General features: G+C 44.4%; 1 protein-coding gene and 1 long non-coding RNA gene across 2 annotated transcripts in view; one reads left to right on the top strand and one right to left on the bottom strand.

Moving 5' to 3' along the window:
• Window positions 1-346: 346 nt before the first annotated feature.
• On the bottom strand, window positions 347-9,896 carry LOC128843462 (alpha-1,4-N-acetylglucosaminyltransferase-like). The gene is made up of 3 exons (XM_054040323.1): window positions 9,742-9,896; window positions 3,170-3,591; window positions 347-1,931 (listed from the first exon to the last, which is right to left on the bottom strand). Exons 2-3 carry the CDS (start codon window positions 3,578-3,580, stop codon window positions 1,320-1,322), a joined length of 1,023 nt encoding a protein of 340 aa, XP_053896298.1. The 5' UTR covers window positions 3,581-3,591; window positions 9,742-9,896; the 3' UTR covers window positions 347-1,319.
• The window catches only part of LOC128843463 (uncharacterized), a 139,339-nt gene continuing 131,223 nt past the window's right edge, over window positions 7,324-15,439 (top strand). Inside the window, exon 1 of the long non-coding RNA XR_008446270.1 lies at window positions 7,324-7,558. This is a non-coding gene — a long non-coding RNA (uncharacterized LOC128843463). The remainder of the gene's footprint in view (window positions 7,559-15,439) is intronic.

The raw sequence follows: 15,439 nt of genomic DNA, 5'->3' as shown, positions 1-15,439 counted from the left end.
TAGTGCCTATAACTGGGCTTTAGGTGCCTGGTTCCTTTGTGGATCAAGGCCTTGGTTCTCCAGCTGTACAATAGGGAGAATAGCACTTACCATCTTCACAAGGTTGTTGGGAGATGAAATTCAATAATTTAAGTGAGTTGCGCAAATACTGTAAGAATAGGGCCATATAAGTACTTAGAAAGATATAGTAAGAAACAATGAATAAACACAACCCCCTTTCCTCTTCACTCCATCCCAGAAGCTTGAGAGGGGAATACAAATTCAGAGCCATTGCAGTGGGTTAGCTATTTTATTTACATGTGCATTTAAAATGTCACTGTCCAGAAGGTAGGGTACATAGCTGAAGTAAAAGAGAGGAAAAATAAACAATGTTAATGAACACTTGGAGTGGGGGAAGCTTGGGTTACGATTGATTGTCATTACATTCAATATTACTGAACATTGATATTACAGTAGCACCGAGAGGCCTGAGACAGCATGGGGCCTCATTGCACAAAGTGCTGCACAAGCACACAACAAATGACGAGGGGAAATTTCCCAAAGCATCTAAGGAGCCAGATTGTTGAAGGCATTTAGGCCCCTAAAGATGCAGATAGATGCCTAATGGGAGTGTCAAAAGCACTTAGCTGCATCTGAAGGCACCAAATACCTTGGAAAATGTGACCGGGATTTCCAGTGGATCTTTGGCTCCCAAAGCCAACATGACTTTTGAAAATGGGATTCAGGCTTCTAGATCACTAAGGGCTGGTCCACACTAACCCCCCAGTTCGAACTAAGATACGCAACTTCAGCTACGTGAATAATGTAGCTGAAGTCGAAGTACCTTAATTCGAACTTAAAGGTACTTACCAAAGGTACACACACGGCAGGCAGGCTCCCCCGTCGACTCCGCCCACTCCTCTCGCGGAGCAGGAGTACCTGCGTCAATGGCGAGCACTTCCGGGATCAATCCGGGATCGATTTATCGCATCTAGACAAGACGTGATAAATCGATCCCAGAAGTTCAATTGCTTACCGCCAAACCCAGAAGTAAGTATAGACGTACCCTTAGATGCTTTGGAAACTTTTACCCTAAAGGACAAAACATACTTACCATTGGTGATGACATGATATTTTCACCCCCACCTTCCTACACATTTAATTAGGTCCTGGGGAAACTTGGGAGAAGAGGTGGTTTCTGAGAGGTTCTCTTCTACAAAGTGGTCTGCAGATAGAAAATGGCTGAGAGTCACTGACTAAGAGGAGGTACATGTTGTGCAGTTTATTTTAGTCAAAGGACTATCAGGGCTGGAAAGAACACCTCGTTCTGCTAGATCCAGTCATTCAGTCTTGTTTTGCTGCATATGACCACTGCCTTCTGTGCTTTGAATAAGGTCCTTATAAGTGGTGGGGCAGTATGTTTTGTACAGATTTTCCACTAACGTGTTACTTCCTGCGATCACAGGCTTGTGTTCCTTGTTCATGAAGTTCCACAGGTGCAAAGCATAGGAGTCGTTGAAGTCAAGGCTTGTATCCCAGACCTCATAGTACTGCCTCCATGCTGGGTAAGGGATAGGGTAGAAACGCTGAGGATGTAAGAAGGAAATGTTCTGACAGCTTTGATCCTCCACATTATGGAAATTGGTCAGGTTGCACAAAGCTTGCAGTCTCCTTGTCATTAAGAGGGGGCCTTGGTTTCCCCAAATACGTCCATTGTAGTTTTGAACAAAATCATTCATGCAATCCCAAATGAACCAGTGATGGTGAGGAAAGCCCAAAATCCCATTGCTGGAGAACTGGGAAGCCTGGGCCGCCAGGAAGTTTGCCACTGGAATAGGCCTGATGGAGATGACATCTGTGTCCATGTAGATCCCACCGTATTTCCAGATGAGTGCAAGTCTGCTGGCGTCAGAGCTGATATGAACCCAGTGCTTTTCCTGGGCTGCATTTACCTGCAGAGTTGGAAAGGGATCACAGAGATGCAATGGACTCCACTTTAAAATTTCTAAACACCTGATCCCATTAGCTATATATTCTATAAAACTCTCAGCAGTGTCTATCCTCACTTTAATCCCTTTAAAAATTAATGGCCATTTTTCTTTTCTAGCTATGAAACTTTGCTGGAAAAAGGCAAGAGCAGATGTAGGCTTTGTTCAATGTGATTCTACAAGTGTTTCCAAGGTGCAGTAAACTCCAAGGAAACATGCAATATTTATGAAATAATGAGAATATGAATCATTAACTGTTATTTCCACAAAACAACCCTGCATCTCAATTTACACACTCACTGTCTGATACAAAGCCCAGGGAAATCAATTGAAAGATTCTCATTGATTTCAGTGGGCTTTGGAACTGGCCCCTCCTGGCAATCTCTAAAGAGGATAAAAAATGAGAGAGAAATTCAGGCCTTGGGTTATGCTGGTGCACGGAGAGCTGGAGTACCTGTATAGCAGCCAGCTCCCTGTTTATTCTCCAGACTCTCCACTTTCATTTAAAAATAAATAAAATAAAGAAGTCCTTAGCTGTAATGGTTGCCAATAGACCCATGAACACATGAAACAAGTGCAGACTAATGCAGTGATGCCTGCTTGAGTTTTCAGACAGGACTCAAGGGACTCAGAACAAGAACTCAAAGGAGTGTGAACTCCCTGAACAACAGTTCTGAGAGGTGTGGGTGGAGCCTGGAAGGGCATCACTGTCTCCCACCCACCCCAAAAAATTGACTTCTGAATGACCCTCTCATTTCTAAAGCTTGCCCCTAGACATTTTCATTGCTATCAGTCTGGCACTTTTAACAAGCACTGAAATCATTTTCCCAAATAGTAAATGCTCACCTTAAATTCATGTTGACTAAATTTTTTCAAATACAACTTCTTTATAAAAAAATGGCCTTTTTAAAAAAGATGGTGATTAACCATTTTGATAAAATATGGTTATCAAAATCATTACTGACATGTTCCATTTGCCATAAATCCTGTCATCAGGAAATGGAAAATGTCCATAACAATTTCAATAAATATTTTGACTAATGCATGGTGAACTATCATGAACCAGGGATCCATACTGAGTGAAACAAAATGACAAGAGCTTCAAAACTTCAATAAAATGTGCAAAAATGTTCTTTTCATTTTCCACAACCTCTACTTTAAATCTTGTTCAAAAACACTTTTCCCTTAATATTTCCTCTCACCTTATGATACCATGGGAGCAGAGGTGTCTCCTGGAATAAGGTTTCCATTTGTAAAGGAAAAATGAAGACATTCTTCATAGCAGATAAAAGTGAGAAGGCTGCGTAAGTGGAATTTGAATCCAGCCATGTGCTATTGTTCAGCCCTTTCATGAAGAAAACAACAGGTCTGTCATGGTAGATCCTGGCAGCAGATTCCACAGAACATGAAACCAGCGGAGGAGGCTCAAGGCGATCTGTGGTCTCCACAAAGATGATGCTTCTGCTCTGGCTCATAACATCCTCTTGCGTCAGGAATCGCTTAGCAAAAGGCATGCAAGAGAAGACACAGCCAGACTGCAGGGAGAGTTCATACAAAATGGCAAAGACAAAGACAAAAAAAAAACAGAGCACTATTTGGATCTCCTTCAACATTCTTGCTTTTCCTTAAAAATAAACAAAGTCAATGTTAGTGGTTCATTGTTTATCCCTGGGAGAAAAATGTGACAGGATGATATAAAATTAATCAAGATAGTTAAGTCCAAAGCTGACTGTGAAGAGTTACAAAGGGATCTCACAGAACTGGGTGACTGGGCAACAAAATGGCAGATGAAATTCAATGTTGATAAATGCAAAGTAATACACACTGGAAAACATAATCCCAACTATACATACAAAATGATGGGGTCTAAATTAGCTGTTACCACTCAAGAAAGAGATCTTGGAGTCATTGTGCATAGTTCCATGAAAACATCCACTCAATATGCAGCAGCAGTCATAAAGGCTAACACAATGTTAGGAACCAATAAGAAAGGGATAGATAATAAAACAGAAAATATCATAATGATGCTATATAAATCTATGATATGCCCACACCTTGAATACAGCATGCAATTCTGTTTGCCCCATCTAAAAATGATATTTTAGAATTGGGAAAAGTACAGAGAAGGACAATAAAAGTGATTAGGGGTATGGAACAGCTATCAAATGAGAGATTAAAAAAACAGGGATTGTTCATTTTAGAAATGAGATTATTAAGGGAGGATATGATAGAGGTCTATAAAATTATGAACAATGTAGAGAAAGTGAATAAGGAAGAGTTATTTTCCCCTCACACAATACAAGAATCAAGGGTCACCCAATGAAATTAATAGGCAGCAGGTTTAAAACAAACAAAAGGAAGCACTTTTTCACACAACACACAGTCAACCTGTAGAACTCATTGCCAGAGGACATTGTGAAGGCCAAAAGTATAACTGGGTTCAAAAAAGAATTATATAAATTCATGCAGGATACGTCCCTCAATGACTATTAGCCAAGATTGTGAAGAACGTAACCCCATGCTCTGGGTGTATCTAAAACTCTGACTGCCAGAAGTTGGGAGTGGACTCAATAATTGCCCTATTTTGTTAATCCCCTTTGAAGAATCTGGCACCACAGACTGTCAGAAGACAGGCTACTGGGCTACATATGGCCATTCTTACATTCTTAAGCTACACCAAAACTCTACTGTGAGGTCCCTGGATACTCTGGCATGTTGGTGGAAATTCAGCCTCCCCTGGATTGTTTATTTGGATGTTAAATTTACTTTGCTCTACGTTGTTCCCACCTATTCAATTTTCAGTAAGCCACTGACTGCTGTAATGGCATCAGAGAAATTGTTCGGGGGAAGCTGGAGGGTTTGGCAGTGATTACACTGTAGCAAGAGATAGTTTCCTTATAAGTTCTGGAGGAAAAAAAGGCAGGACTTGGTTGCAGCCTCAATGTGAAGGCAGGAGAAGGAGTCAAATATATTTATATGTATGTGCATGCACACTGTGTTTATGTTGGTGCATGGATGTGTGTGTGAGATTTGGAATCTCAGGGTCACATACAAACTTTCCATTGATTTTTTTTCTTTCCTTTCTAAATCTTCATTCCCACTTAGCTAATAATTCATCCCGAGGGGCTGATGTTGGAGGAGCTCGACCCTCCAGTTCCGTTGTGAAAGACGGTGCCTAGCCTGCCAATGCCTAATTTGTGTGGGGGTTCAGGGAAGGTGAGGGGGAGTGCGTATAGCTGACTCAGCGATCAACCAGCCTCAAACAGACCATAGTGCACTGTAGACCGCTGCACCTCCAGCAGCCTGTACTTGTCACGTAAATATAATTTGCCAGTGAGACCTAGAGAACAATGAACCAAAGTGTGAAAAGGACATGAGAAATAATAAATAGAGGTAGGTATGTTGACCTATACAAATATACCAAATACAAACTCTCTCTGTGTGTGTCTCTCTCACACATTCCCCTTCTGTAATATTTCTAGGTTCTTGTAAAATGCATAAACTAAAATCTGATGTCTCAATTCTTTCTGAGGACGCCAACAAAAGTGTGGTTGCAATAAATTTCAAAATACTCCAGAAAGCAAATTGTGGAAACAGAATAAGCCAACATGCCAACAGATATCAGTTCTGTGTGTGACGACGTGAAGAAAAAAAATGAATCTTTGTTGTCTTATTCCGAAGAATTGTTTTCCGTGATCAGTGTTCCAAAGCCACTAGGCGGTGAGTTACATATCCAATTCACATTTGACCTGGAGGCAACTGTTATCAAAATGTTCACTTCTCTTCTCAAGTTAAGAAGGCTGCAGAACCAAGCATTAAAAATACATGCCAGCCATTAAATAGATTACCCTGTGAAGTGGTTTCTTTTTCTTGTGCATCAGACAAGATGCTGACTTGCAGGCCCTCCTTGACAAGATATTTCTTTTCTCTTGGTTGTTTCAATATTTCAAAAACAATAGGGAAAAGGGGATGAGGCTGTGAGAAAGAGTAGCAAGAATGCCAACCTGTTACAGCCCTGGTGCAATAATTACCTCAACTCAGTCTGTGAAATACTTGTTAAAGAAAGGTACAATCTAATCTCCAGTAAATAATACCACTTTGTGTAGACAACTTCCACAAGTGGAGGGGCAAGTCAGTTGGCCCACTCATTACATCTAACATTTGCCATCTTACCAACATTTGTGACAATTATACTTCTGCAATGTCTTGGAAGTGTCATGGATCATGAGATGCTATGGGAAGCTCTCCCATTAACAGGCTGATGACAACCTTTCTCATCAGACAAAGGCAGTGTTTGAGGGGACCCTGGAACCTGAGTGAAAACATTTCACTCAGACTCTGGCTAGGTATTACAGAGGTGATGCTGGTAGGAAGAGGGAAGAAGTTTGAGGAACTGTGAGGAACTACAACCTCACTTTCTATTTGGAGCACTGATTCCTTATAGACAAAGGTGCAAGGTCATCTTGGGGTTCTTTTGGTGACTTCACTGGTCCTAGTAAGAATGTTGTTTTCTGTCTTTGTCCAGCCAGCAGATTACCCCCTTTTTTCTTAGATGCAAAATGAGCCATGGTGATGCACATCATTTTTACCTCCAGGCTAAACCAGTACAGCAGGCCACCCCTGCACTGGCTGTGAAGGGAAGGTATATAGCAGGGTTCGGCAACCTTTCAGAAGTGGTGTGCTGAGTCTTCATTTATTCACTCTAATTTAAGGTTCCGTGTGCCAGTAATACATTTTAACGTTTTTAGAAGGTCTCTTTCTATACGTCTATAATATATAACTAAACTATTGTTGTATGTAAAGTAAATAAGGTTTTTAAAATGTTTAAGAAGTTTCATTTAAAATTAAATTAAAATGCAGAGCCCCCCAGACCGGTGGCCAGGCCCTGGGCAGTGTGAGTGCCACTGAAAATCAGCTCGCGTGCCGCCTTTGGCACGCGTGCCATAGGTTGCCTATTCCTGGTATATAGTGTCTGTATTGTTTGCATTTCAATGTTTGGGGCATTCTTAGGCCTGGTCTACACCGATTTTGTTCTGGAATAACTCTGTCCATCATGGGTGTAATTTTATACTAAACTAGTAATCCAGGTACAACGCTTAGTGTGGACACAGTTATAAAGGTGCCTTGGTCACCTTCCTTTATGGATATTAACGCTACCAGTATAATCCCCTTTATACCAATTTAGCTATATCCACACTGGGGTGGGGAGAACGGGCACCGCTTTAACTCAGCTGGTATAGTTAGAAAATACCAGTTGATCCATCTCTTTTGCTTTTATTTTACCTTCTTCATCTGGCGCCACTCCCCTTTTCCTGATTTTCCTTTCCAATCACAGGCACCATCACTGAGTCTCCGTTCTTACATTGTCTTCAGAATGTGACTCCTCTTTTCCTTCTTCGTCCAGCCAACCCTTTAGGTCTGTTTCTCTCACACCCTGAAGTGTCCCCTCTACCTCCTCCCCTGCATTTGCTGCTTCTCCTTTCTTCCTGTTTTCTCCTCAGATTCTGACCCCGGCTGGGACAGGGCCCTCTCAGCAGCACTCTGGACACAGACATTGCTGCAGCCTGAAGAAGCTGCAAGCCCAGCAGGAGGTAATTATGCACTCTCTGTCAGGGGATTGTGAGCACCCGGGTGGTGCTAATGGGGTAACTGGGAGGATACAAATGGAAGGAAGGGGAAGCTGAGAGGGGGATCCTGGCCTGAGAAGTGATGGTGGCATGGAAGCGTCCCCTTGCTGCAAGCCTGCATTATATTGTTACTTTATAAGAAGAGAATCACTACACACCTTGATGACAGATAACAACCCGGGGTGGGGAGTGTTTGTGGCCGTGAGGCCACACAAATTGGCCAGGCAGCTGAGTACATGGGGTAATGGTGAAGACACCCTGTGACACCAGCTCAATAGCATAGTTCTCTTTTCTAACATATCCAGTCATTCCCTCTCTCTCTGTCCCACTCTCCGACTCACACTCCGCCATGCACACCCTCCACTCCCACATCAGGCTTGGAGAGTTGACCAGACGCCTACTAGCCACGGGACTCACCCTACTAACCAAAGAACGCTGTGGAAGGTGAAGGGGCCCCAACTGTCCTGAGTAATCTTCCTGGTGAGCAGCTGCTGAGGAAATGGGGAGGGTGCTGTGTAGTACTGGGGTGCTATCTCTAGAACCTGCTCTGAATCTCTGCTTTTCTTCATTGGGGCCAGGAAGCTCTGTGACTCTCTTCTCAAGGAATTGCCACTGAATTCTGCTTTGGGGCAGATTTTTTGCTACCTCTGTGGAAGAGACCAGGGACCTGGCCCATATGTCCTGAAGGCTCCCCGAGTTCCATGCAGATCTCAGGGATCTCTCAGTGGCAAGGGGCCATTGCGTTCCTGCATCTTTTTGGGATGCCATCTGTGACACCACTCCAGGTCTTTGTCAGTGCTGCCAATGACTCCCCCAGTCAGGTCCTATCCCTAGAACCCTGCTGCGAAGGGGTTCCCCAACACAAGGGGATCAGCATGCAAGTTAATACAGCTGGATGTGGGGGGACATGCATCTCACAGCTCCATCCTTTCTGCCCCATTGCTGCCTCATCCCCAATCACAGATCCCCAGAGCCATGGCGAGCCCTCCATGGGTCCTGGGAAGGGAGGAATTGCTGTTGGGTGGGAGAGAACCATGCACATTGAGTCCCCTGTGCACATGGTTCATCTGAGCATGATATGCCACTAGTATATTTTGTTTTCATAACTATTTTGATTGTATTTGCTTTAAAAAAAATTCAAACTCTCCACAGAATGTGACGGGGTGGGGCGGTCGAATATATTCAGAATAATTCCCCAGAGATTCCCGACAAGCTTAGTTATAACATATAAGTCTAGAATGGAATGGGTAGGTCAACGCATAATGCCTTGGCTAACATATATATGCTCGTGGGGGTTCCCTCCCTTGTTTGACCATTTCAAAATATTGTTGGATATTTTTAAATCAGCTGAAACTTTTAATCGACACAATTTTTTTAGTTCAGATTTGGTTTGAGGTTTGAACTAAGGAGCAGTTACTGTAAATTCCTCTTTTATCTGAACTGATTCGCACACATCATAAATATAAATCCATATAATTTGCAAGAAAAGATAAATAATATCCATATCTATCTGTCATTGCCATACATTCCATCACCATGCATGCTCATCTATCTGTCCAGGGCTCATCACCATGGTATCTGAGCACCTCCTAGTAAAATAATCGGCTCTCTGAATCTCCTCTCCTTCCCTGACAACAAGAAACAGGCTTAGGCTTTTGTTTTGTTTTTATGAATGAATCTATGAAAACACAAGTTCTCTTATGGGACTGTCTGGATAAAGGGGTGGGTTTTACATTTGGCTCTGCATGCAGTAAGGTTAGTGATTTTTCTTAATTCTTCTGACAGTGGATTCCCAGAGACACTGTTATTTGTAGTAGACATGGTACCATCTGAACTGCATAGGTCGGTTATCTCTTTTCTGAATTTGCTATAGTCAATTATCGATTAAATTACAGATTATATTAAAAGTAGAGTTAGAGCCCACACATGCACTTCAAAGCCAGCTGCAACTCAGATTTAAACCCAGGCTCACAGTAAATTTCTGTCTGATGGAAAACCTCTAGATTATATAATATTTAATATATAGCATAGTTATATATCTATGAAACTAAAACAAATCATGTGAATTATGTCAACTCTTATGATACAATTTCCATCTCATTTTCTGATTTTACTTTTGACATATTTATAAATAAATTAAAACTCACCTTCTTTGATCAGAAAAGCCAGACAGAGCTTGCAGTCTGCTGGAAACCAATGCTGAATTATTTTGAATTAGGATGCTTTCGAAAGCAGGCACTAGAATTAGCAGGAAGGTCAGAGAAGTCCATGACCTGGTGCCTAAGAATACAGACTACCTATGCAGTACATTCATGCCAGGTGGAACTTTCAGAGCAGTATCTTTTGCCTTGCTTTTGAGCCGTGCTGGCATTTGCACTCTATTTGCATTGAGATAAGAGGAGGAAACACAAAGAGCTACATTTGCAAATGTGTAGGACTATGAGCACAAGAAAGGATGCTGCACAAAAACATGTGCATTTGCAGTGCAACGATGAGTACTTTCCAATGAAAAAATGCAGGCACTGCTACTTTGAAGGTGAACGGTTGCACTGCTAACAAAATGGAGGAGCATATGTGCATAGTGGAAAATTGCACCTGCGACTAGGACAGATGCTTTGCGCTGCTGGTTGAAGTGGGCACAAAATTATAGCTTATGTTCACCTATTTGGGGCACAGTTTTACCTGTGGGCACATGGAAATTAGGTGTGAATGTAATTTCTTCAGCACATTTAACTGTTCCTCCTTGGACCTGAAATGGGAATCAGGGATGTGTTGTCACTTGTGATTTGTACAATGTCCTGGAAGGAGAGCTGCTACTTTCTCTGGGGAGGAGAGGTACATTTGGGTGGTATGGTGTGCAATGCTATGAATTGCTTTCGAGGAAGGATTTTAACCAGGAGTCTCTGAGGGAGTGACAGTGTCTCCTGCATATTCAGCCACTACACCTGGTAGTCAACCACTACACAAATGCCTGGTTTCAAAGGTCTCTTATGAAGCTAGACCTCTTCAGAAGACGAGACACATGACATGCTCCTGGATTCTGGACCACTATGGCTATGTGGAGGTGTCTGGTGATGATAGAACAGAACTCCTTTGTGTTGCCATAGGCCACCTCATGCCCCAGAGGAGGCTGCCATTGGAGGGGTGTGAACTACAGCACCCAGGATTGGGGGCTTGGATTAAGACAGGAAGCTTTCTCCTGACTCGCCTGTCACAGGATATTGCAATGATTAATCCCCATTACAAGGGCACTCAGACAGGCCACATCAACTTCCAATGGCTAACAAGTTCCCACATGCTCTCTGACCGAAGCCTGTAGTCTGCCAGCCCGGCCTACTGACCCATAACCCTTCAGATATAGCCTGGCTCCTGTGAGTGAGACTCACCTTGTAACTCCCACCAGGGGTTCTGGGTACCCTGTGCCCATGTGCACCTTTGTAAGAATCGCTTCTATATCCTACTGAGGAAGCTAACCCAGGGTATTTAAATGCTGATTGGGAGTTGGATCAGCTCCTGCCCTGTTCATGGAGACTGTGCCCCCTTCATTCCCTTTCTCCATCCTCTCTGAGGCTGAGTTTGGCCATAATGTGAGGTGGGAGTGTGCTGCTGGTTTGTCTCTGGCTGCTGAGTGTCAACTGGCTGGTGCAATGAGGCCATGCCCAGCAGCTGGTGTTGGCTGCTCTGTGGTTCAGGCATTACAGAAGCAATTTCTGGTGCAAATATTTGTACCAAGTGAATCTCACAGGCAGCTCTACAGTGAAGCTGTGCATAGCATCCCTACCGGGGCTCACCCATTCTTTTCTTCGTTCCTTTCTGACCATTGGATTGGCCAGTTCCCAGCCCACTAGAAGAGGTTACACATTGCACACAGGTATTCAGATATACAGTAGCAACCAAGTAAAGCCAGAAATTACTACCATTGAAATACAAATGCATTCCGCTCGCCCCACTCCTCCATACCTATGTTGCACCCCACCTTGCAATGCCCCTGGAAACCCAATATTGTGGCCTAGCTCCTGTTGTGTTTGCTTTCTGAAACATGTGGTTCCTGTTTCAAATGGCTCATGGAGGATGTAGCATTGTTCATGCTGCCAGAACAGAACAGTACAAACACTTGCCATGATATGTTATCTAGATATTGTGCTCTTAATGGATAAATAATGGCATGTGGATTACGCCAAGAGGATTTAATTTACACTGACTATAGCTTTGCTTACACTGCAAATGAGTATATACGTGCCCAGAAACACCTCAGCGCACCCCAGAGCGCAGTAAAAATGGCAACATGGGAATCTGCCTAAAAAACTGGTTTGGTCCTAGGTTGGCCAGACCTGAGGATTGGGCCCACAATTTCCAGTTCATTCTGCAACAAAATACAATGGTCTGAATGCAGCTCCTGAAACCAGTGGAGTTACACCAGAGAGGAACGTGGCTAATGTCTGTCTTTTCTCAATGAACATCAGTACTGTCTGCTGAGCTTACAGCATACATTTGTAGAATAATATGGGGGCATGGATAGGAACAGATGATATATCTTATTAAACATTCTATTCTAGCTTTTATCTAGCACAGTGTTGGCCTAACATGATAGCTTCTTCCTACCCAGTGATTCACTAAACATCTGAATGTGTAGGTGACCCCCCAGGGCCCCAGGAGTTTGACATTTGAATTTCTTGTGCGCTTCACTACTGCAGAATGGACAGTGTAAAATTAGAGCTCTGGGTGTTGCAGATCACAAACCATCTGAGGGCAATAGTCATTTCAAATGCCTGGAGGTTGTAGAGTGACAAGGCTTTGCTGTGAATACACTTGCACTGGTCAATAGCTTCTGCAAAGCCCGGGGATTACTTGGGTAACATGCCAGAACTGTGCAGCTTCATATAAGGCCAGAGGTAATAGTCCAGTAACTGCCACGGTGGTTGGTGATAGGCCTCTGTCACTGTGTGATTTGAGAAGCAGGTATAGAGGACAAAGAGAGTGACTAGGGTGGCAGCCAGAAGGATGGCCAGCAGCCCACCAGTGAGCTGCCACAACAGAACCAGAATCCATTTGGGGCTCAGCCTGCAGGATAAAGAGACACAAACACAGGGCACGTTACACAAACACACTGACACACTGCATGTTACACAAACATACTGCATGTTACACAGACACACTACATATTACGCAAATACACTGATAGACTGCATGTGACACAAACAAATTTGTTTGCAGGAATGTTCATGAAAACTTTTAAACAATAGCAGGGTTATTTGCCTTAAGGATTTTACCCAACACCCACTGAAGTCTGCGGGAGACTGTCACTAATTTCAGTGGAGCTGGACTGGCCGCTAATTGAATTTTGAACTCCTCAATGTGGATATTTGCACCAGAAACCTGATTTTAGGGTTACGCTCATCCAGTCAGCAGCATATACTTCTGAATCATGAATAGATTTGAGATCATCAGAAGCTGCTTATGGGCAACTGGCAAAGAGACAAAAGCAAACTGTTGAAAGAATTATTCACTATGAACGGTTTGCTCAGCCCTACCCTTCTGTTAAACTGCCTGCTCAGACTCAGTGAAGAGAAACCTGTATAAATGGACCTGGAAAAACTGTCCTCACAGCTCTTCCTACTGGAATAGTCCACATCCTCCTCCAGGCTCAGAATGGAAATAAGACAGCATCTACAATCACCAAGGGAAAATATCACTCTCCCAGTGATTTCAGTGGGACAGGATAAACCCCTCTAGCTGAGGTAACAGCGGTCTGCTGTCTAAGTCTCTGGATTTCGCAAGACATTCCCGTGCTCTCAACACCACATCTTATTGTAAGTCCATGTCTCTCAGGCTCATAGGCGGCACGTGAACTGCAGTCTGGGGGAGATTAGCTCCCAGCCCCACCGCTTCTGCCCAAGGCCCCGCCCCTTCTGCACATCCCCCCCACTGGAGCTCGAAGTCCCTCCACACTGCAGCCCTGGCCTCTGCCCCAGGCTAACCCCCCACCAGCTCCAGAGTGCCATGAGGGCAGGCAGTGCAGACTGGAGTCACACTGCCTCATGCAGAGCAGGCAGGAAGCAGGAGGGGGACCTGGGGGTGAAGCGTGGGCGAGGCCATGCCTGGCTGTTGGGGAGGCACAGCCTTCCCTAGGCTATGGTACCCGCTCCCATGCTCAGGCTTGCAACTCAGCAACTCCTCCCCATCTCACTGCCTCGTTCTCCTCCCTCACTGCTTTCCCTTGTGTGTCTCACACTCTTCTCTTTCATTTCACGCTCATTCATCCTCTTTATCCCTGTTCATTTCACACCGATTGGTAAGGCTGATTATTACTGCTACCTTATGGTTAAAATTTTACTTTCCCCTTTTAAAAAATGGTTTACATCCTAATTTTCCCTACGATTATTATTTTATTTAGTGTCTATATTATGAAGCACCTGGGGCCCTAGTCACGCACCAGGATCCCATTGTGCTAGGTTCTGTACAACCCAGAATGAAAAGACAGTCCTTGCCCCCAACGCACTTACAATGCAATCTCCCATAGTTTGAACTTAATGGACGATTTAAAGCTGCAATTTTCAAAGCTGTGGAAGGGATCTGGATGCACAAATTAAACTTAATAGGAATCCAGCATCTAAATTCCTTTAGATAGCCTTGAAAGTCTTAGGCCAAGCTATTCCCCTTTAATGGGCCTGTGGTGGGGCGATTACCCCACACCCAGAGAGACTGGGCTGCGGCAGGCCTAGGCGCCTGCGTAGACGCGCGGCCAATCAGGAGAGGGCTTACTGGGAGCCAATCAGAAGGCAGATTGGAGCCAGCCAATCAGAGCCCGGCTTAGCCATATAAAAGGCTGCCCAGAGCAGGAGCAGTCAGTCTGTCCCAGGTCTTCAGAGGGGAAGGTCTGTCTCCAGAGCTGGGAGGCCAGCACCACGGACAGTGTAGTGCAGGCCAGCCTGAGAGAGTGGGAGAAGGCCCCACTCCATAGCCTGCAGGCCTGGGAGGAGGAGGCCTAGCGTAGCGAAGGGCTGTTGGGGAAGTGGTCCAGAGGGATAGTCAGAGGAGGAAGGAGAAGGAAGACAGTGAGACTGTCACCCAAGGGCCTCTGGACCGGGACTCAGAGTAGTGGGCGGGCCTGAGTCCCCCCTCCCCCCCTTTTTCCCCCTTTGTTTGCTGTGCTGTCCCACGGGCCGCAGGGAGCGGCTGGTCAGAACCACACCAGGTCCTGGACTGGGAGGATCGGACTCGAAGGTGTGGGACTGTTGTTTACACACCCCCCCGGAAGGGCGTGTGAAGAGACAAAAGGGACACTGTCGGAGGACAGTGCTCCGGAAGAGGACTCCGTACATTGAGGGTGACGCAAGTCCGCGCACCCAATGCAGGTGGAACGACAGGTGGGACGCCACCCGAAGGGGTGCCCTACTGGTTTGAGCTAATTCCCTAAGATGACCAGGAGGAGGCGCCACAGCGGTGAGCTACTACCCTGTCACAGGGCCCTATCCATTAAAAGCAAAGTTCTTTTGTATAGACTTGGGCCCAGATTTTCAAAGGTATTTAGGTGCCTAAAGATACCAATGGGTGTCTGATGGGATTTTCAAAAGTACCTAGGCACCTACCTGCATCCTTACGTATCTAAATACCCTTCAAAAGCTGGCCCTTGCACCATTTTGTTCTTTCTTTAAATGTGCATATTCTTGTATGGTCATAAAAATATTTAAAAAATGCAGCTGTTTCATAAATGTAAACAGGGATCTTCACTAACCTACCACCAAAAATGTGCTTCATTTGGTTCTTTTCTTTTCCTCGTATTTTGTCTTCCTGCAGATAAAGAAAATTTTAAGAGACTTAAAACACTTTCAATTGCAAATAAGC

Source organism: Malaclemys terrapin, chromosome 9 (assembly GCF_027887155.1).
Source record: "Malaclemys terrapin pileata isolate rMalTer1 chromosome 9, rMalTer1.hap1, whole genome shotgun sequence".
Classification (NCBI taxonomy): Eukaryota; Metazoa; Chordata; order Testudines; family Emydidae; genus Malaclemys; species Malaclemys terrapin.
This window is presented reverse-complemented; position numbering and strand designations above follow the sequence as displayed.

Coding starts and splice junctions, on each gene's coding strand:
- LOC128843462 (XM_054040323.1), bottom strand. CDS start 3,580: ATGTTGAAGGAGATCCAAATAGTGCTCTGTTTTTTTTTTGTCTTTGTC. Junction 1,932..3,169: donor TGCTCCCATGGTATCATAAG/GTGAGAGGAAAT, acceptor CCAACTCTGCAG/GTAAATGCAGCCCAGGAAAA.